Raw genomic sequence first — 22280 nt, 5'->3', positions numbered from 1 at the left:
TTGGAATTAATTTACCATTCAGGCACTTGATTCGATTATAATTAATGCATATTTCTTTCCTTAAATAGATAAATTGCATTGATCATGTTGATGTTAGATAGATACTTTTACATTGTATTTCAGCGTACTATATGGAAAAGAGTTCAGGACTAGATAAGCAGATACAACAATTGGCATTAAATACTTCCGGTTTAGAAAGACAAGTTCAGAGGTTGTCAAATCAATTGGGTAAAATACACTACCATTTAAATGATATTTCGAGTCATGTTGGCTTTATAGACCTTTTATTTTTTAATCAAATTTATTCTATTAATATACAATAGATTCTACTAAATTTGCAGACACCATTATAATGCCTTATTCTAAAGGGAAGCAGCTTTCACTCTGAATTCAAGTCGCTTAACATATATTTTAAAGTTATTTCTACATTCTGGCTTTGCACTAGCTTTCAGTAACTGCGAGTACTTTATATTGTTCCTTTGTGTCAATTGTTTTTTAGTTCTTTTTGTGTCACGAACCGATCTTTTGACTTAAGCCAATTGCAACTGATTTTTACATGTTTAACACTGCCACATTCTATATGTGCCTACCTCAAGTCAGAATCCTGTAATTCAGAGGTTGTCGTAAATAAATTTGTTATAAGTTAGGTTGCTAGTTTTCTCGTTTGAATTGTTTCACATTTTTTTTATAGCCGACTATACAGTATTGGTTTTTCTCACTGTTGAAATCCGTACGATGCCCTATAATTGCTTATATCTATTTCATTTGAACTCTAATGTATAGTTGTCTCATACAATGGCAATCATACCACATCTCTTTATTTGATATTAAAGGTGAAAAAGGACCAATGGGAGAAAAAGATGGAAATGGTACAAAAGGCTCAGCTGGTGAGATAGGTAAAAACAGAGATGTAGGAAAAAGTGGTCGGAAAGGCATAATTGGAGACAAAGGTGCAGTTGGCACAAAAGGTCCAAATGGAGACAAAGGTGCGGTTGGTGAAAAGGGTCACAAGGGCGAAAGAGGCCTAACTGGTCTACTTGGTCCTACCGGAAGCAGAGGATTAGCTGGAGAAAAAGGACAAACAGATGATAAAGGTCAAAATGGGGAAAATGGACTTCCTGGCTCAAATGGTGAACATGGTGAAAGGGGTATCAGAGGTGACAAAGGCTCAATAGGAATTATCGGTCCTATTGGAAACAAAGGCCAAAGAGGTAAGACTATAAAAATAAGTTCAAGTTGAATGATTAAAGTACATGATCTGTTTGATTAACTATGTAGATATAAGAAGATGTGGTATGAGTGCCAATGAGACAACTCTCCATTCAAGTCAAAATTTATAAAAGTAAACCATTATAGGTCAAAGTACGGTCTTCAACACGGAGCCTTGGCTCACACCGAACAGCAAGCTATAAAGGGCCCCAAAATTTACTAGTGTAAAACCATTCAAACGGGAAAATCAACGGTCTAATCTATATAAAAAACGAGAAACGAGAAACACTTATGAACCACATCAACAGACGACAACTTCTGAACATCAGATTCCTGACTTAGGACAGGTGCAAACAATTGCAGCGGGTTTAAACGTTTTAATAGTACCAATCCTTATATATCATAATAGACGAGTTTCAAACGCGTGCATTTTCCCTTACGTTTCCCATGTAACAGTAATTATATTATGAAGTATGAAACGATTTTTTATTGACGTTATTTACGCCGATTGACCTCGAGTCAACCGATGTTACTCATTATTCATATAACACAACTCGAGATTGGTCTATTAAAAATATAGTTTGATAGTTTATATACCAGAAGACAGTTGTTGATCAATTTAAATAAAAAAAAATCATGAAATATGTTTTATGAGTTGAATGTCACATATCTGAAAAATAATTCATTTGCCTTTATATATATACACATATTTTAATAACCCGTTTTTCATTATAATGAATATTGTAATTCATTTTTATTTAATTCTGAAAAGGGAAGTCCGGACTAGCGACAAAATCATACGTTACTAAAGTATCTATTTGTCTTATTGCCCTTCTCAAATTCGTTGTCGGTCTGATAATTACTTTAAGTATACAAATTTTACATGTTTAAAACATACTTTATATAAAAATAAGAAAATGTGGTATGATTACCAATGAGACAACTCTCCAAAGGAGACCAAATGACACAGAAAATAACGACTATGGCCTTTATATCCATTTCAGAAATACTTCTAGGAACAAGTAAAACAGAAACTTGATGATATAGAATGATCTGAATAAATGTAGCAATATTATAATCTTTATTAATACACGTTATTTTATGAACAATTACATTGAAAGTTTTAAGTACAGTTTAAATCCATATTACGATGTGAATTCATAAATATTTACAAAAGTTATATGTGAACATATATTGGGGAATGTCTTTTTTTCATTACATAGTTTGTATACATAAAATGTGAAAGTGAACATACAATGATGTTGACTAATTATTGTAGACCAAACAAAATATTGATTACAAATTATATACTTTTTATTAAACATAATGTACATATGTTATGTTGCACGTGAGTACGACTCTTTTGGGATGCTATTTATGTTTCACAGAAATCTACGAGAAGAAACCCAGATATAGAAAAAGCCATCTAAAGTAAACTTTGCCTGGTTGAGTTGAAACCTTAATTTCTAAATAATGTATAAATGGGTTACTCTTACTATCAATTGCAGGAGAACGAGGACAAAAGGGTGAAAAAGGAAGCCCTGGAGAATCAGGTATCTAAATACACTATCATGTCAATAAATATAGAACTGTTAAATTCTTGATTGTAATCAATTAGAAACGGTAACATCCAAAGCTTTTCATGATGAAACTAGAATGTTCCTATATATTAATGAGTATTGAATAAAAGTCAGTGTGACAGTAACCGACCAACTCGGATTTCTATCAATAATTGTATGCAAAAGGCAATATGACAGTTATCAAACAACTCAAAATTCTATCAAGGAGTGCTGAACACGTCAGTATGAAAGTAACTTTACAATTCAGATTGAAAACAATAAGTTTGAGAAAAACATCAGTGTGACAGTAATCCAACAACTCAGAATTATATCAATGAGTGTTGGATAAACGTCAGTGTGACAGTAACCAACAAATCAGAATTATATCAATGATTGTTGGACAAACGTCATAACTTGATTAAATGTGTATTCCAATTGCATAGAGTTCAATAGAAAAATGAACTCGTAATAACAACACTGCGCTTCATGTGTATTCTAGACTAGACGTCATCAAACTAACCATCAACATAACCTCCGATTGTAATATGACCTGATTAATACATGCATATAACTAATAAATAAACCAACTGATAAAAAAAAAACAAACACGTTCAAAGGTATATTGATGTTTTTTTAGATCTGTCTGAATACATGTAATAAGTTTTAAAAAATATGTATATCATCATTCTTTCTTTATAAGAACTATTTTTTTGTAGGCTAGTTCAGTCAACGAAATAAAGTTTTCTAGTGGCTCTCTTGTTTCGTTTTCAATGTTGACATCCTTTTGATGCTACTCACTCAACAAACTAAACACATGCGCAAGCCACCTCGAGTTAAGGTTCAAACAAATTGCAGAATACATAGTATTTAAATGAGTTTGAATAATTGACTTCCAAGCCAATAATACATCCATAACGTTTCACACTGGTTCTCCGTTAAAGCGCTAATTTTATGACGTTAATTTGTCCCACCGTAAGAAAGCAAAACTAACGACTTCGAGTTATATATATCCGTAGCTTGTTATACTTATATCTGAGATTTTTATATTTCTTTATTATCTATATTTTTAATTTTTATAAAGTTTAGTACATGTTGCACAACGATAGTGATCGGTACACCGGCCGTCAAAATATTTTTTTCGTAAACCTGTAATTTCCGTTAACGGAAAAAAGACCAAGCAGGACAAAATATTAAGCACAACATTGAGTGTGATTTGAGTTAAATTTGACTATAAGATTACATAAATAATTTTGTTTATAACAATGGTCATTTATTCCAAATCATATCAGTCTGAAAAACTAAACAAAGTTGAAAACTGCAGAGATTTGTTAAGCATGTGATCTCCGTGGAATGGTCTATTCTAAACAAACACCTATTTTAAAAATAAATTTTACATCCAACAGATCGATATCGTTGTCAACATTTAATTTTAGGGACTCATCATTTTTCATCTGGGAAGGGGGGGGGGGGGTCAAAATGCAGGGGGGATCAAGTTTTTTTTTTCTGTATGTGGACAAGGGGGGTTCAATTTTTTTTATAAATTCAAAGTCGGGGGATCAATATTTTTTGCACTTGGAAATAAGAAGTTCACATACTTCAAGAGACAAAATGTCAAGAAGAACATTACAGCAGTCAAATTGAAAGATATTTTTAACACCATTCATATACAATTAAGTAAGATACCACAAGACTTTGGTGATGTAGGAAAGTGCCATTTTGTGTCATTTTGTCCTATATAAAATGCATAGGTGCTTCATAATCCGAATAAATTAGTTGTTATATTTTACTCACGTCGATCACTAAATTAACAAGCATTATTGCCAATGTATCTTTTGTTTTCATTACAAGAGCCCTTTGGGTCCATTTATACCTCTCACTCCCTCAAAACTTGTACTTTTTAGGCTAATAAATCAAAAATTTGAGGTTACTATCACACATTTATGAATGAACTGTGACAATAAATGAGTAATTGAATTGTTCAAGCTGAAAGCATGAACTATCCATATAAAAGTTTAGCGACTCAATGGAGGTTTCAATAAGGCCATACGTAAAACTTAAGTTTAAGCAGCGTTCAAGAGAGGGACATATAAATAATGTGTTGTTACTGTTTCAAAAAGTTTACTTTTTAATGTATATTTTTACAGAGTTACTCAGAATCAAGTTTTCTTTAATAGCCCAATATAGGAAATTAGAAAAAAAAATCAGAAAAAGCTACTCAAAGCACTGGCTTGCTCTACCTACTAATATTCATGGAAGAGGCCTCATGCAATGGGAGAGCCCTATTTCAAGGCAATTTTCCCTCAAATAAGTTTTGGGATTCAATCCACTGAGAATATTTCATTTTCAATATTTCCTTGAAATAACATGATAAGTGATTTGCATGTTAAAATTTTGGCATGTTTAATAGAGGGGGGGTCACATTTTTTAAATGTTTTTACAGGGGGGATCAAATAAAAATAGTGAAATATTATGGGGGGGATCAAGAAAATTTGTATTTATGATTTCAAAATAACCAGCCCCCCCCCCCCCCTCCCAGGTAAAAAATGATAAGTCCCTTAGTACAAATTCTATCTTCAGATGTATACGTATTAATCTTCGAAATGTAACCTCCGTGGAATGTAATCTCCGTTGACGTTTTGGTAAAGAGTGCTTTCTATCACGTCCGCACTTCTATCGAGTATGGCATGCCAAATAAACATATTAGATAATTATTACGGATGGCGAATATATAGCTTACAGATCAATAACATACATTGTAATTATAGATATAAGAAGACACCATGTGACAATTTTTATTAATCAATTGTTTTAGTGTAACACAGTTGCTTTTTTCTCAGACCTAGAAAAAAAACGAACCGGATGATTTTATAGAGAATAATACATGGCAAAATCCGTATCACATGCCGTATCATCCCGAGATACCAACATCAGCCAGAGGGATGATACGGCATGTGATACGGATTTTGCCATGTATACGCTTTATAACAGATTTAAACAGGAGAGTATGTAGGAACTGCTTACTGATCTAAAGCACCTGGGTTACCTTCAGATTTATTCTTTTTTGCCATGTTTTAAAAGTTTTATCATATATAGGAACTGCTTATTGGGTTACCTTTCAATTTAGGTCCTGTTGTCCATAGAAATATTTTGCTTATTGTATTTTTTGTTTGTTTGTGTTTTGTATGGTAGTTCATTCAGTTCTTTTTATCCTCCTTTAGTAATGTTGTACTATATAAAACACATTCTGAATAAAACATGTTCATAAAAAAATAGCAACAATAAACCAACAATTTAATAACAAGTTTACTGTAATAAATAAGAGACTACTTTGAGACTGGTGAGTAAAATGTGCGGTTTTAAAATATAAAAATCTAGTTTAACAAACATCGGACTTCGTGTAAATTTAGTCAGAATCACTACTGTCATAAATGAGAAATCCAAATAGGGGTGCGATAAAGGGTAGACATGTGATAATGGGTGCGCATCAAAGTTGAGCGATACGGATTAAACAGCTGGCTATTTATCAAATATTCAAAACTTCTGTATTTACTACTAAATATAAATTATGATACATATCAATATTAATGCAAGTACATAATTTTAACCTGTTTTCAATATTCAAGATATGTAACGTTTATTATTAATATAAATTTGATACCGAATTTAATACGATTTAAAAATTATGCAAGTAGCCATTAAAATTGCTCTGCTTAATGAGTTTTATATCATGTTGCACAGGGAAACAAGCTTTTAAATACTTTCTTTCATTTAAATGAAATTACGACGTCGGCTGAGAGGGTATGGTATATATTGTCCGTTACAGTTATTAACAACACCTTGTACAAAAATTCTTTTCGAAAATTAAAACAGTTAAATAATAAATAAACGATATAATGAAATTTGATGCGACTGTCATACAAGTGAGAGGTTTAGTGCTATAAAACCAGGTTCAATCCACCATTTTCTACATTTGAAAATGCCTGTACCAAGTCAGGAATATGACAGTTGTTGTCCATTCGTTTGATGTGTTTTATCATTTGATTTTGTCATTTGATAAGGGACTTTCCTTTTGAATTTTCCTCGGAGTTCAGTATTTTTGTGATTTTACTTTTTAAATAGATCAACAAAACTATCCGTCACAATATAATATATATGACGGTCTGGATTAGGGGAGGGGGGTCTACATTTCTGTATTCTGTAATTCTGTAGGCCATTTTTCTCTATTCAGTAAGAAATATGATTATTCTGTAAAATTCTTGTGTTCAGATCCTGCATATGAAAATTTCCTGTTGTATCATAATATTGACATGATAAATCTTCTTGTCTGTATCAACGACATACGTATGACGACACTACCCCGCACCCCAACCCCATTTTTTTAAAATCTGTCACTGTACTGCACAAATGATACCATTTACAATTTTGATTAATATCTGAATATCTGATTAAAACCAAACGGGGGAGAAAAAGACCATTTCAATTTCTTCGTGATAATTTGGATATCTTTGATAATAAACAGAAGTTAAGTTGACATGATGTATATTTGATCATATTTTGTTAGTCATATGAGGTACTAGTACTGAGAAGCTGCATTCAGTTTTATAACAGAGACAGTACCGGTAGTTAACCGACATTAAGAGAAATCTGAAATCCGATAGAGACTAAAAATTCAATCACCAGAACTAGATTTTATCCTTGATTGCCCTACTGTCCAACAAAATATTAAATCATTGCCTATTAATCAATTGTTTTGGAGAATATTAAAATATATTTAACATTTATTGGTACAAAAAATACCCCCAAAAAATCTAAGACAATGTCATCCGTTCTCAAGCATCAGTCTTCCAACCCTTACCATTAAATTGTTTGTTTTTTTTTTAATTATAATGAGTTATGGATCTTATAAATATGAAACTGAAGATGCAGGAATTATGTCGACGAAAGAGCCGTTTTATTTCTGCAATTCCTTTCAATTCCCTTTAATTATCCATTGATAAATTTTGAAATTATAAAGAAACTAAGGTTTCAACTCCATCGGGCAAAGTTAATCTTCGAATGATTTGGCTATTTTTTTTTATGTCCTTTTTGGTCATATGGCTCATCAACTCTTTCTGTTCTTTTACATCCTTGGCTTTCAAATATTCGGCGCTGGGCGTAAATGATGAAGATAAATCCAAAATAGAGCTTTGGAACGAAATGATACGTTAACTCGTGCAAGATCGTGATTTTGGAGAAAAATACCGATGCTTATGAATGTATATAATTTGCATCGCTTATTTCAATAAACCATTTCCGATTACGACCAGTTCAACATTTCATTCCAAATGATCTACTTGTCTATTGTCAATTATCAATAATAAATTTGATATGCAAAAAAAGCAAAGTTTCATTATTCTGTAAATTATTTATTACTGAAATCAGTATTTTCTTTACCTTATTCTTATAATGTTTATACAATTATTTTAATTACACCCCATTATTTTCTATTCTTTATTTGATTGCCTATTTTTCTTCATTCTTTATTTTTTAAGGAGGGGGGGGGGGGGGGGGGGCATTATTTTCTATTCTATAAACCACCTCATATATCTTGGGTTATTTCAAATAAATATCAGATATTCAAGCGGAATAGGATACATAATACTACTGGGCCTCGGTGGCCGAGTGGTCTAAGTAGTTACTACTGTAATCACTAGCGAGTCAACACTGAGGTTGTGAGTTCGAACCTCGCTCGTGCGGGTGCACTCGACTCCAATCTTAATTTACTAGGATTGTCAGTTTTCCTATCGAAGGTCGGTAGTTTTCTCCGGGCACTCCGGCTTCCTCTACAAATAGAAACTGGCCGCCACGAAACAGCCCAAAGGCGGCGCTTAAAAGTGGCGTTAAAACACCAAAACAAATCAAATCATTATACTACTAGTATAAAAGTATCTACAAGGAGAAGCTGTTTAGTTGGTCGTTTTTAGTGGTCTCTTTTAAAATTAAAGTCGGTGAGATTAATTTGCTGCAACCAACCAACAAAGAGGGTTGCCTACTATGAATAAAAAATCTATAGAAAATGTTTTTATATTTTATTTTTCGCTGTTTGTTGTTGTTTTTGTCGTCTCACTCTCGTCATGGTTTTGTTTATTTTTATAAGTGTTAACTTTGGGTTTTTTTAAATTCTTTTTTAACGACAACGCATGGAATATCTTATTTATTGTTTGAAAATTCTTCTCTCGGTCATAATTCTGCATGAAATATCTGCCACTGTACGTTCAGAAAACAACAATCAATCAATCATTATTCCTCTAAAATTGCAGTATTGTAATAACTTTAAACATTATCAATAAAAGTGATTCGTTTAATCCTTTGATCTGATATAAACACGTCTCATCACTCTCCTATATTAACATTTCTAATTTCCGATACCAAGGAAAAAAGTATTATTGAATATCAAAGGAAGTAACCTATCAAAGATTCAAGGGTTGTGTTTCGTCTACAAAAGAAAATTCTTAGTTATTCAAACTATTCAAAGCAAGGGATGAATGCATTATACGCCATTCTTGTGCATTTTGAAAATATTTATAAATATGACCACATCAATGATAATTCATGGTAACACAGATTGGCAAACTAGATGATGATGATGATGATGGTGAGGTGAAGGAGGAGGAGGGGGAGGGGAGGAGGCGCGAATTATATGCATATTCGGGTCGAAAGCATGTTAATACGATATTAATATTTATTCTGCTTTGTACAAGACCAACACGCTGAGTCGATTTTTTTTGGCGTACTAGTTCACAAGCAAACAGTCCACAGGAAGATTATCACCTTAATTTGTGTTAATTTCAACTCACAAGAAAAACGCACATAAAAGTTTTTGAGAATTAATAAAGATAACAAAACACCGTAAAAATAATGATTTCAAAGTTTTTAGCATTTTCGGTATTGAAAATCACGATAACGACGAAAATCAGATAACGACGTCAAAGGAAATAAAATGACGTTAAATGTATTTTTTTGGCATTTTTTCATCTAAACTCTCTCGATCATTACAAATTGACGGTAGCATATTACATGCTGAAATTGATATGTTGGATAGAATATACTATGAGGATGTTCCATGTTCTTTATTTACAAGTTTTGCTGCAATTTATATTTTATCATTGTTTTACTCGGACGTTGGGCGCTTTACCGGAGAACCAGTGTCCAGCGCTTATTTTGTTAAAATTGAACCGAACTGACTGCCAGTAAGACAATATTTATATTCCGGTTTCCTATAAATGTTAGAAACAAATAAATCCATATTTTATTTTTTTCATCTGAATTACCCTTTAAGAATCGTCTTCTAGTTAATTCGTTTAACATTTCGACCCAGCAACATATAATCTGAGAGATCCCTTTCAAACGAATTCGCAAATCTATCGTATTCAAGACTTTGTGTAGTCTAGTGTACACATGTATCATACATTCAAAGGTCAACCATCATATATCTGCTCTATTGGTTTGTGTAGTCTGTCGTAGACATGTATCATACATTCAAAAGTCAACCATCATATATCTGCTCTATTGGTTTGTGTAGTCTGTCGTAGACATGTATCATACCTTCAAGGTCAACCATCATATATCTGCTCTATTGGTTTGTGTAGTCTGTCGTACACATGTATCATACCTTCAAAGGTCAACCATCATATATCTGCTCTATTGGTTTGTGTAGTCTGTCGTAGACATGTATCATACCTTCAAAGGTCAACCATCATATATCTGTAGTCTGTCGTAGACATGTATCATACCTTCAAAGGTCAACCATCATATATCTGTAGTCTGTCGTAGACATGTATCATACCTTCAAAGGTCAACCATCATATATCTGTAGTCTGTCGTAGACATGAATCATACCTTCAAAGGTCAACCATCATATATCTGTAGTCTGTCGTAGACATGTATCATACCTTCAAAGGTCAACCATCATATATCTGTAGTCTGTCGTAGACATGTTTCATACCTTCAAAGGTCAACCATCATATATCTGTAGTCTGTCGTAGACATGTATCATACCTTCAAAGGTCAACCATCATATATCTGTAGTCTGTCGTAGACATGTATCATACCTTCAAAGGTCAACCATCATATATCTGCTCTATTGGTTTGTGTAGTCTAGTGTACACATGTATCATACATTCAAAGGTCAACCATCATATATCTGCTCTATTGGTTTGTGTAGTCTGATCAACTCAGGTTTCAGATCTTGACTCTTTTGTATTGTATACATGTTTCCCTTTAAAGATGGACAGAACCATAATATTCTCATTTGATGCGTAAATAGAAATATGTGTGCTTTTTTAGCTATTACAGTTATGTGTGGATCTGGATGGGAACAGTTAATGAATAGTTGTTACTACTTTCAATTACAATCAAAGAAGACATGGAATGATGCAAAGGTATGCATATTTATATCAAATATTAGCAAACGAACTGATATTTTATAAAGATAAGACGAGAACGCCAAGCACGTGATACTAAAACATTTGCATGATGTTAATGAAAAAAATGTACGAATTTCAGATTGCCGACACACCCTTCCGCTACTTATACATTTCTATTCAAAATAAGCGTATGTTCCATGTTGCTTATCACATTTGTCCATTTTGTTCTTCGATATATGTATTTTCACCCATTCACGTTTTTCATGGCAATCAGCGTCGAATTGACAATGAAATGAACAGTACGTTGTACAATAAAACCGAACAAGTATCGCAACGTAGTGCATGTAAATAAGTGTATATCAATATTCTAGCCAAAGACGAATTTCCAGTCGTTGACATGATGCAATAAAATGTACTCGAAAATATATGACAATGGCAACTCTTTACAATGCAGCAATATTAACTTTGCAAATGAATTGCGTATTAAAAAGTAATGCCATTTATTTTTTTAATACGAATTTGATTAGCTCGAATATTACCTCGCCAAAACGGACTTGCTTATTATTGTTGCTGAACACAATTCATCTAGTCGATATCGAGAGCAAAGTATAACTTTTCTATAAAAGTTAACTGCACTTTTAAGTTGAAATTATTTTTAACACTTTGTATAAATATGCAAGAAATAAAACCAAATTATAATCATGGTAGTATATTTCCTTGTTTTTTTCAAAAACAAAGTTGGCTGGTTATTTAGTCCGATACATGTTGGTGCAATGAAGATAATTAATACTTCTTAATTAGCACTTCGCTGTTGACATGAATATCAATTATATGGTCATTTGTATAAATTTCCTGTTACAAAACTTAGAATTTTTCAAAAAACTAAGGATTTTCTTATCCCAGGAATAGATAACCTTAGCCGTTTTTGGCACAACTTTTTGGAATTTTGGGTCCTCAATGCTCTTCAACTTTGTACTTGTTTGGCTTTATAACTATTTTGATCTGAGCGTCACTGATGAGTCTTATGTAGACGAAAAGCGTCTGGCGTATTAAATTATAATCCTGATACCTTTGATAACAATTAACTATTTTTAGCACTTAAACTGGATTTAAATGCACTTATTTTGTAGATTGATTGTCGTAACAGGGGAGGATTTCTTGTCAAAATTGACAATGCCTTTGAAAACTGGTTCTTGAAATTCTTTATAAGTAAGCATTTTTTTTTATTATAGTAGTAAATACTTTTATACACTGTTCATAATTTTCCATATTGTTGGTCTAAATTTTGTATCTGATAAAATAAGATGTTACCCCTTTTAATAAAAGGTACTGATGAATTGACAGGAAAAGTCTGAAAATACATAGCTATTTAAAGTAATAGAATATTTTAAAACAAGACTTATCGCATTCTCGGTCAATTATCGATAATTTGTTAAAACACGATTTATGTTGTTTTTATTCAAAATATTATGATTTAGCTGCGATAAGGCTAAAATCAGATTGCTTGAAATCCATTATTATGAAGAATATAAGCAAACAGTGAATATTTTTAAAAGTAAGACCGATAATTTTGTAGCAACATATGAACTGAATTATTTTTATCATCTCGATTTACTTACTTCGTTCTCAAATTTCTATGACAATAGTTCTGACATCATTATGTTTATTTTAAGATAAGAGCCAAGGTGACTTTTGGATTGGAGCACACGATTCTGTACGAGAAGGACGCTTTGTATGGGAAGCTGACAATACACCACTTACTTATACTAATTGGAATCCTGGCAAACCAAACAATGCTGGCAACAAAGAAGACTGTGCATATTTCTTTTCTGGGGATATAAGCAAATGGAATGATGCCCCATGTTCATATACAACTTTTTACATTTGTGAGAAACATTAAGCTAAACGTACTATCATATAATTGTGTAGAATATTTAGGGACTACACCCTGTTAATAATGCGACAATAGCTTAGCAGTTGTTTAATTCGCTCTCTTATAAGAAAAAGAGTGTGTCCTTTTTTGGAAATTTTGATAGCGCTCGATAGTCAAAACAATAGGAACACACAAATCAAATTAGAAAAAGTAGAGCACTTAAACAAATAAAAGTTCGTAAAAGTAGCGCCATTTTATATCTGTTAAGACCATTTTCAAAGTTTTTTAAATGGTGATTTTACAAAACATTAGCTTGTCATTTATATTTAATGTCAACAGGATAACTTACCAGCTAACCTGTGATATCCTTGATTAAACGTAGGCAGTTGTATCACCCCGATCGTTATAAATACAGATCTACGATAAGTGTTGATAGTTTTCTAAGACACAAAGAAATCCTATAAATAAATCTCAGAAATACATCAAAATATTATCTGAATTTTATTATTTGTTTGGAGAAAAAGAAAATGAATGTATAATAACATTTATAAGAACATGAACAAAGAGTAAGATATATTTACAAGATGTTTAATACCAAAGAAGAAGTTTTACTAGATTATTATACAAGTTACTCTTATAAAAGATGTCGCATTTAACCAATGTTCAAGACGACTTTATGTAACTCAATAACACTTGAAATGAGATTGAACTCTGACCTTGTTTTTAGTGAAATAAGAAACTCTCCCTATAACATTGAATATAGACGAACAAAAGATTTGTCTAATTTAAGGTTTCGAAAAACATTACATCATTGTTTACAATATGCATATTATCTTAACGTTTTAAGACACATTATTCTTACTTTGAGACATCTAGGCAATTTTAAATTCGTGATTTGTCCGATTGAAAATCAAATTCACCCAATTCATAAACAGTAAAATGCAAACATAACGACACTATTCCCATAAACAAGCTTATTGTCCTGATTTCAATATGTTTGCAAAACAAAATACATGATAAACAAGTTGCTGCAAATTATTCTATAACATTAAGACTGACATGTAGTTTATACAGGGAATGTTTATCACATAACACATACTTGTTTTGACCTCACTGGATAACTGTTATTTAAGAGCAAGTGCCAGAAACATAAAAAATGGCATTTTATATATAATTAAAAGATATTGATGATTACTGTTCAAAAGGGTATATTGTGACTAACAATAGTCGGTGAAAGATGTTTTGCATGTGCTTACTATGGATTCATTATTATTTATGGGGTACCAATTTTCGATGATTTCGTGAGTACAGGGAAACCTCAAATATTAATTTCAACGAAATATAAGTTTACTTCACACTCTTCGTTAAGCACAAAATCAAATATCCACGAAATGCACGAAAATTGGTTCCCACGAAAATGAATTTATTCACAAATTTTAGCTTCGTTATTAATAAAACATTAACACTGTATAACTGTGTTATGACCGCATATTTTTCAGTTCCCTTCAGTAGGAAAGTTCTAACTTAAATATTGAAAGCCACAGATGTTTAACTGCCTAAACTAGTGAAAAGTTTTATGACCGCAAGGGATATAAAATAAACAACAAGTCCACGTAAAGTCAAAATTAGAACTATATATAGATTTTTTTAAACAATATCTGAATTATAAACGTAGAATATAATTACACAAAATTATTATAAATTATGTGAGTAATTTGCACCAGATTTAATCCTATTCACACACACAGACTTTGATATTTCCTATCCATGTGCAAATTGTTAAGTATGTACTTTATCGAATTAAACACAAGATACTAGAAGACGTCAATGAAAGAAGTTGAAGTAAACTCATTATAGATACAAGGATTGATTTTTTGTACGCAAGACGCGCGTTTCGTGTTAAAAAGACTCATCAGTGACGCTCGAATAAAAAAAGTTAATAAGGCCAAATGAAATACGAAGTTGAAGAGCATTGGGGACCCGAAATTCCTAAAAGTTTTGCCAAATACAGCTAAGGTAATCTATTCCTTGGGTAGAAAATCTTTATGTGAATTTTCAAAGTATATAAAGTTTATTTTCAAAGTATACCTACAATAACGTATCTCATTTGGTATGAGGTAGTTTCATGTTTGTATCGATAAATCAGAACTCCAATTAACTGAGTATAATATATGGATATGTTCTTCAAAGTTTGACGTATCGTTAGTGAGTCAACATTAGGTTTTTGTTTTATAAATCAATACAAAACCTTTTGATTACATTAAGCTCACGCTAGATCAAATAATTATATTCAGATTTTACCCCTTGCATAATAGATAATATCATTGTACCGACTATACGGTATGGGTTTTTCTCAGTGTTGAAGGCCGTATGGTTGCCTATAATTGCTTACATCAACTTTATTTGAACTTTGGTGAATAGTTGTTTCATTGGCAATCATACTTCATCTCCTTATTTTCTATATCAATCTGAAACTGAATAAAGTTTAAGCTGTCGGCTATGCTTTTGGCGCAACGTTTGCGTTCATTTGAGTATGTATTTACATTATGGCATAAACTTTCTTAGTAATAGCACTAACCTAAGGTATAGCGTAGAACATTTTGATCAATATTTTAAGACCTTGTTGATTTATGCTTGATTTTCTGTTGAAGTCTCACATTACCTCTTTTACATATTAACACAAACAGTATAGTGTCAATGCACATAATATATTAAAGCTTAATGACGCTGTGGTTTTTTTTTGTGCTTGCTATTAAACGTCAAATTTTGGCATTATTCGATTCTGATCATTTAAGCACTTACTTAAATAAGTAGGATAAAAAGTAGAGGAGAATATTAAACTAGCAAAATAAAAACGCTGATCTATAAATCTGCGTTAATTCAAGCATCAAAAAGTTTATCGAGTATATTTTGGCAGGATTTTCACCAATGTACATCCCTTTTTGTTGGTACTCAACAACTGCGATATTAGCAAGTCCCTTCCGCCGTTTTTCTTTTGCTTCATCTTACTCTCCATAAATAACATTGTGGCACAGGAAACAATTACCTTGTACAGATATATACGAGTACTACACCCTGTACATTTTGGAGGCTATGAAACAAATCCTTGTTTTTAAACATCAAAACTACCGTATTACATATGAGTTAAAGTCTTTAATCTATATATAAAAATCGTCGGTTGACGTGAGAAACCATAAGGGTTCTGGTTACAACATATGAGAAATAATTATATTGTTAATTAAATTCGAATTATTTTCATTTTGAAGGAAAAGTCACATATTTTGTTTTTAAAATATTAGAAACAGAAACGGACAGCGCAATTTAGGTCGTTTGAAACCATGAGTCAAGTCACTAAAATCTAATAATAGATTTATTTGATTAAAGAGACCTGGTCTGTTCGATAGATTATATGTTGTGGTACAATATAAAAATAAGGAGATGAGGTTTGATTGCCAATGAGACATCTATCCACCAAAGTTCAAATAAAGTAGATGTATTCAATTACAAGAAAGCATACGGCCTTCAATAATGAGGAAAACACACATACCGTATAGACCGCTATCAAAGACCCCGACATGAAAAATATGAAGCATTTCTATTGAGAAAACTAACTTATTTATTACAAAAATAATTTACGAAAAACAAATATGATAGACATGAACCAAAGACAACCACTAAAAGGCTCCTGACTTGGGACCAGCACATGAGGATTGTGGCGTTGTTTAAAAATTTTTGCTGGCGCTCAACCCTAACCATAACTTGGGACACAGGTGAAACAGTACAACATAAGAACAAACTATAAATATCACTTTGCAATTTCCTGGGAGAAATGCATTTTGATTTATATTTAATACTTAATCGGTTGTTTTTCTGTTTGTACACTGTTTGACGCTGAATCCAATGGAAATAGTGTCAAATGATAGGTGTTTTTCGTTTGTAACCCTATAACTATTCTCTACCATTGTTAGTATTCAGTATAATTACTTTTCTGAATTTGTCTTCCTTACATGACTTGTCTTCCTTAAATATGAAAAATCATATTTTTTGAACGACGAGGATGATGATAATGATGTTGAGGAGGAGGAGGAGGAAGAGGATGTCCTATGCATTTTTTTGGAAATATCAGCATTTTCATTTGAAAAAAAACCCCTCTTAATTCAAATATTACTGATCAATGATTAATGTTTCGTTTTGCAAAAAAAAGAAAGTACAGATGTATCATGAACTTTATAGATAATTAACAACTTTCAATACATTCAACTAATTTCTCTTTATAGCATCAGACAATTTTTTAATTTAATGTTTTTCACAAATGTATCCCAATTTCACCGAACATGGAGCGTCATTCCATTTGCAAGACCTGCTTTGAAAATGAACACAGTCTTCACCATTTCTCAAATTATCCGGCTGGCTAGGACTCCAGTCAGTAAATGTAACTGATGTATTGTCAGACACCCAAATAAAACGAGATTATCGCATTGAATCATGTGCTCCAATTCAAACATTTGAGCCTAAAATGCCAAAAAAAACTAAGTTGAAATACCATGCACTAATGTTCGATGACGGGATATAACTGATAAAAACTGATTTTTTTTCTTGGAATTTGTAATCGACTGATTGGTTATTAGTTGCGTTACATTAATCAACAATCATACTTTTATATTCGATATTGTATGCCTTATTTCTTTCCTTTCATAATTTTACTTAAAGTCGACTATGTACAAACTGTTCAATTCTTTCTATTTCGTATTGCCAGTAGTGTATCCAACAATGACAAGTTCTTGTTTTTAGAGTTACGTTCAAAGAAAGACGTGACCTCGCCAAGTTTTCAATATAGCTTTAAGAAGCGATGTAAAAGGAGTATTGCCACCAAAAGCCTTAAATTGGCTACTAACAATCTTTGGTATAACAGATCTAAAAAATAGAAAACAACACGTTTAATAATTTCATGCGTCCGAAGCGCTTTTTTGGATTTATCTTCATCAGGAACGCTCAAAGCCAAACATTTGAAATCCGAAGGATGTATAAGTACCGAAACAGTTGAAGATAAAATATGAAAATGTAGATAAACAAACACTTTTGTTGTCTGCTGTTCGTTCAAACCAAGTATGATATTTAACAAGTATTTTAGCCACATAGTCTGTTTTATATGCATTTGTATGGACTACTTCCTTTCGAAAATCATTGGCCACACCCTTTGACCAACATAAAATTGTAATAAAAAGATGTATATGGGTTAGATACAAATTCTAACAAACATTATAGTGGTCCTTGTATGGCGTTTGTCGATTAAAGCAAATATTAAAATAGAGGCAAAAAAATTGTCAAAATTGCTTTACATCATAAATGTTCTAGTGCGATAGAGCTTGTTGAATTTGTATTTGTTAGATATTTTTACATATTTTGTGGTCATTCTTTATTCATTTTACTAAAGATAATTTTTACGGAATTTTTGGGCCAACATGGTCCCCCAGTTAACATGTTAAGCTACTCCTTTGCTGATACGGTTTTTAAAAATCTTTCCATGAAATTTATAATAGAAATACTTATTTTTAAGTTTGATAGAGGATTGCTGCTCACAAGGAAGCTATTAAACCAAGAGTTCCAAATGGTGAAGTTGAAGTCATCCCTTCGTAAATTTTACGGACGCCATCACGAGTTGGTTGACCGTTATGGAATAACCGTTTCACAGATGATACCGGATATGTTCCTTATCTCGTAACTACAATACCCTTCCCTTTTCACGAATGTGACTTACCGAATTAGACTATTTACCGGATTTGTAATAACATAAGCAACTCGACGGGTGCCACATGTGGAGCAGGATCTGCTTACCCTTCCGGAGCACCTGAGATCACCCCCAGTTTTTGGTGGGGTTCGTGTTGCTTAGTCTTTAGTTTTCTATGTTGTGTCATCTGTACTATTATTTGTCTGTTTGTCTTTTTATTTTTGGCCATGACGTTGTCAGTTTGTTTTCGATCTATGAGTTTGACTGTCCCTCTGGTATCTTTCGTCCCTCTTTTAATTATTCCATGGTATGCGAATTCTCAATACTTAAGATATTATTTGGAAGTTTTTTTTATTAATGTTACAGAAACAATAACAGTGTTATAGAAATACAAAATTACTAATTTCGTGGAGGTGGATGTTTCCATAAGGGACAGATAGTCCACATGTAGTGGTACTAACACAGTGCTGTTAACATAGTGATACAAACAACTATGTCTTCCTTGCGAGTGACACGTTTACGAGATAATCTTCATCAGGTACGTTCGTGGTCATGGTTCACGTGGTCGTGGAAGCATAGATATTAAACATTTGAATGTACTGTACAAACACGACTAGAAAATAAGACTGTCAAAACAATAAAATGTCAACTATAGCGAGAGGGGTTATCAATATCACAAATACGTTTACGCTTTCATTCGCGTGAAATTTACATTATGTGCACAAACAAAATTAATATGAAAAGACAAATAGAAGTTATTACATGTATTATAACAAACATAACATGAAACTGTTTGTAAGTATGATAATGATGATTTATGATAAACCTACCACTGACAAAAGATTTCAAAAACCAATTCTAAACAGCATCCTCAATTTTTACAAGAAATCCTCCTTTCAGTTGACAGTCTATCTAATATAAAGTGGATGAGGCATAAATACATTATATTTTTACATTATTTAACACAAAATAACATCTTTTCGGCTGCCTTGTAGCAGCAACTTTTTACCCTTCAGGGGCACATCAGTTTAACCTAAGTGCTTGGTGGATTCGACATGTTCGTTTTCAATCTTTGAATTTCTCCGTAATTGTTCGTATTTTATTCAATTCTATTTTAAACATGGTGTTGTCAGTTTTGTTAGATTTATAAAAATGAGCCTGAAGATACAAAACAGACCTTCAAACTCAAAAGTTGAAGTGAAACTGACAATCCCATGGGAAAAATTGAAAAACGACGACAAACATTGTCATTTCGGGGCCTTTCATAACCTACTGTGCGGGATTAGTTTTGCTCATTGTTGAAAGCCGCATGGTAACCTATAGTTTTCAACCTCACAACAGTATCTGTGATATCCTTTATATCATATTTGATTGGATAGATGCATTCAATGAATTATTTAGTGAGATAACATCACCTTTATATACTAGGTTCTAATTAAGTTTCTGTGTGAAGCCTGCTTCATTTGAATAAAGGAACAAGTCGGCTAATAGAGGAGCAGAGTTGGTTCCTAAAACAAAATGCCGATTGTTTGTGAAAAAAATATCCCAAATGTAACAAATATGTAAAAAAAAAAATCCAATCATTTCGATAATGTCAGTTAACATCTCATATATCCTAGTGAACTTTATATCACGTATAGCTTTTAGAATAGAGGGTCTGCATCATATATCGATATTTGCATCGATATTGACACCGATAGATTTCAAAATAATATGATTTCAACTGTTCATTTGTCAACTTCTGATTTCTCAGCGGTAACTTAACTTCTCATTCATCGTATAGTGTTTACATATCTCAGTTAATACATTAAGCTCGTGCATGTTCAAACTTTATAAATTTCTTAACCAGGGGGAAAAACACCTTCAACAGAATTATGAAGAATAACGACTGAAATCGACCCTTCGTAGGTTTTTCTATCACCATAAAACATATTTGATCGTTACTAGCGACATATTTACGCGGTCTCCGGTTTTTAGATGCAATTACTGTCGTTTTGGTCGATTATTATATCGTTTATGTCTTATATCCGATTTTGACATTTTGACGTAGTGTGGAGTTGCATGACGGGTAATGCATGTATAGCAGGACGCTAACCCTGTCGTTGCACGCGGTTTCGCTACTTTTTAGGATCATTCGATTCTCTCTGTTTTTATTTGTTAACTCAATAGATTTACGCGAATGCAACGAATTTTCTGTTTGAATCATATTTACAAAGGAGCAGGGGCAATAAGCCCCTTATTTGGCCCAAATATTACTGCAAATTTAAAAGTTATCATACATATTCTTAAATTTGTCATAACTAGACTAAGGAACAAGGTTTTCAGAAAATAAAAACAAATTTCACATTAAACGAGCTACCATGGCAACAAACCATGACGAAATTTGTATATTTTATAAAATTTCTTGAATTTCCTTGTTTTTCATCAAATTTTAAGTATATTTAAGATTGGTAAAGTATGTGCGCACCCAAGAAACAACTTTATATTTGGTGAGATTATTTCAATTGCTATAATAAAGCTTCTCTTAAATTATTTTGTTGTTTCTTGGCTGCGCACGATGTTTCCGTAATAGAAATAACGATGGAAAATTGCACAAATTCTTCATTTTTCATGAAAACGGTATATATTATGACGTAACTGTGACGTCTAAATATAAAAAATCTTATGTTTTTCATTTATATTTCTTCACTCTATGCATTTTCAAACATTATGTGCCAATTTGAAATAGTTGTCAAACATTTTATTTTCTTGGGCCAAAACCGGGCCTTAATGCCCCTACTCATTTGTTTTTAATATGTGTTTACATTTGAACTTACTTTTGCCTCATCCCATGTTTTTTTGGATGCGAATTCAAAGTTGTAACAGCTTCCTATAAACCGACCCCAATCAGAACCGCAGGATATTTTTATAGCTTCGAAAACATAAATTTTGTATTTAAATTGCACTGTTAATATAATGGCAACTATTAAGCACATACAGATACAGGAGTATAAAGGTAACAGTAGTTTACCGCTGTTCAAAAGTCATATATTTATTGAGGGAAAACAAATCCGGGTTACAAACTAAGACTGAGGGAAACACATCAACTATAAGAGGAAACCAACGGAACAACAGACACACTGGAGTGCAACAAAAACAAAAGCCAACATACATAGAAATAACCATACTTAAATCAGTAAAACGGCAAATAATACTATTTTTGAATGTTTTTGATTATCCTGGTTGTTTTTACTGTGTCATAGTCACAAAACATCAGTCATAAGTGACCGTAGTTAGATTTGTCAACTGTGTGGTGTTTTTTCGGTTTTGAGAGATCTCCAACTCCTTTATTGGCCCGAGAACACAGTTATTTTGTAGTGCTTTTCTTTTAGACAATAAATGAAAATTAAATAAAATCCCAACCGGAACTTTCTCAATAATATTTTTACAATGTGCTGTACTACTTTTGGGGCAAATTATATCAAAAACTGCATCAGCTCTAACTCAAAATATAGACAATTTTATGT

General features: G+C 32.3%; 1 protein-coding gene across 1 annotated transcript; it reads left to right on the top strand.

Moving 5' to 3' along the window:
* Positions 1-2728: 2728 nt before the first annotated feature.
* Positions 2729-13642, top strand: LOC127721341 (perlucin-like protein). Its single transcript, XM_052228096.1, has 4 exons — positions 2729-2762; positions 11094-11188; positions 12304-12382; positions 12847-13642. Exons 2-4 carry the CDS (start codon positions 11105-11107, stop codon positions 13071-13073), a joined length of 390 nt encoding a protein of 129 aa, XP_052084056.1. The 5' UTR covers positions 2729-2762; positions 11094-11104; the 3' UTR covers positions 13074-13642.
* Positions 13643-22280: the final 8638 nt, after the last annotated feature.

Source organism: Mytilus californianus, unplaced genomic scaffold (assembly GCF_021869535.1).
Source record: "Mytilus californianus isolate M0D057914Y unplaced genomic scaffold, xbMytCali1.0.p SCAF_12, whole genome shotgun sequence".
NCBI lineage: Eukaryota > Metazoa > Mollusca > Bivalvia > Mytilida > Mytilidae > Mytilus > Mytilus californianus.
Note: the sequence above shows the minus strand (reverse complement) of the source record. Positions and strands in the feature narration are given on the sequence as shown.

What these genes read in the sequence shown, in the direction of transcription:
- LOC127721341 (XM_052228096.1), top strand. Translation starts at nt 11,105, where the DNA reads ATGTGTGGATCTGGATGGGAACAGTTAATGAATAGTTGTTACTACTTT. An exon ending in AGACATGGAATGATGCAAAG is followed by an intron (nt 11,189 to 12,303) that starts GTATGCATATTT and finishes CTTATTTTGTAG; the next exon opens with ATTGATTGTCGTAACAGGGG. An exon ending in GTTCTTGAAATTCTTTATAA is followed by an intron (nt 12,383 to 12,846) that starts GTAAGCATTTTT and finishes GTTTATTTTAAG; the next exon opens with ATAAGAGCCAAGGTGACTTT.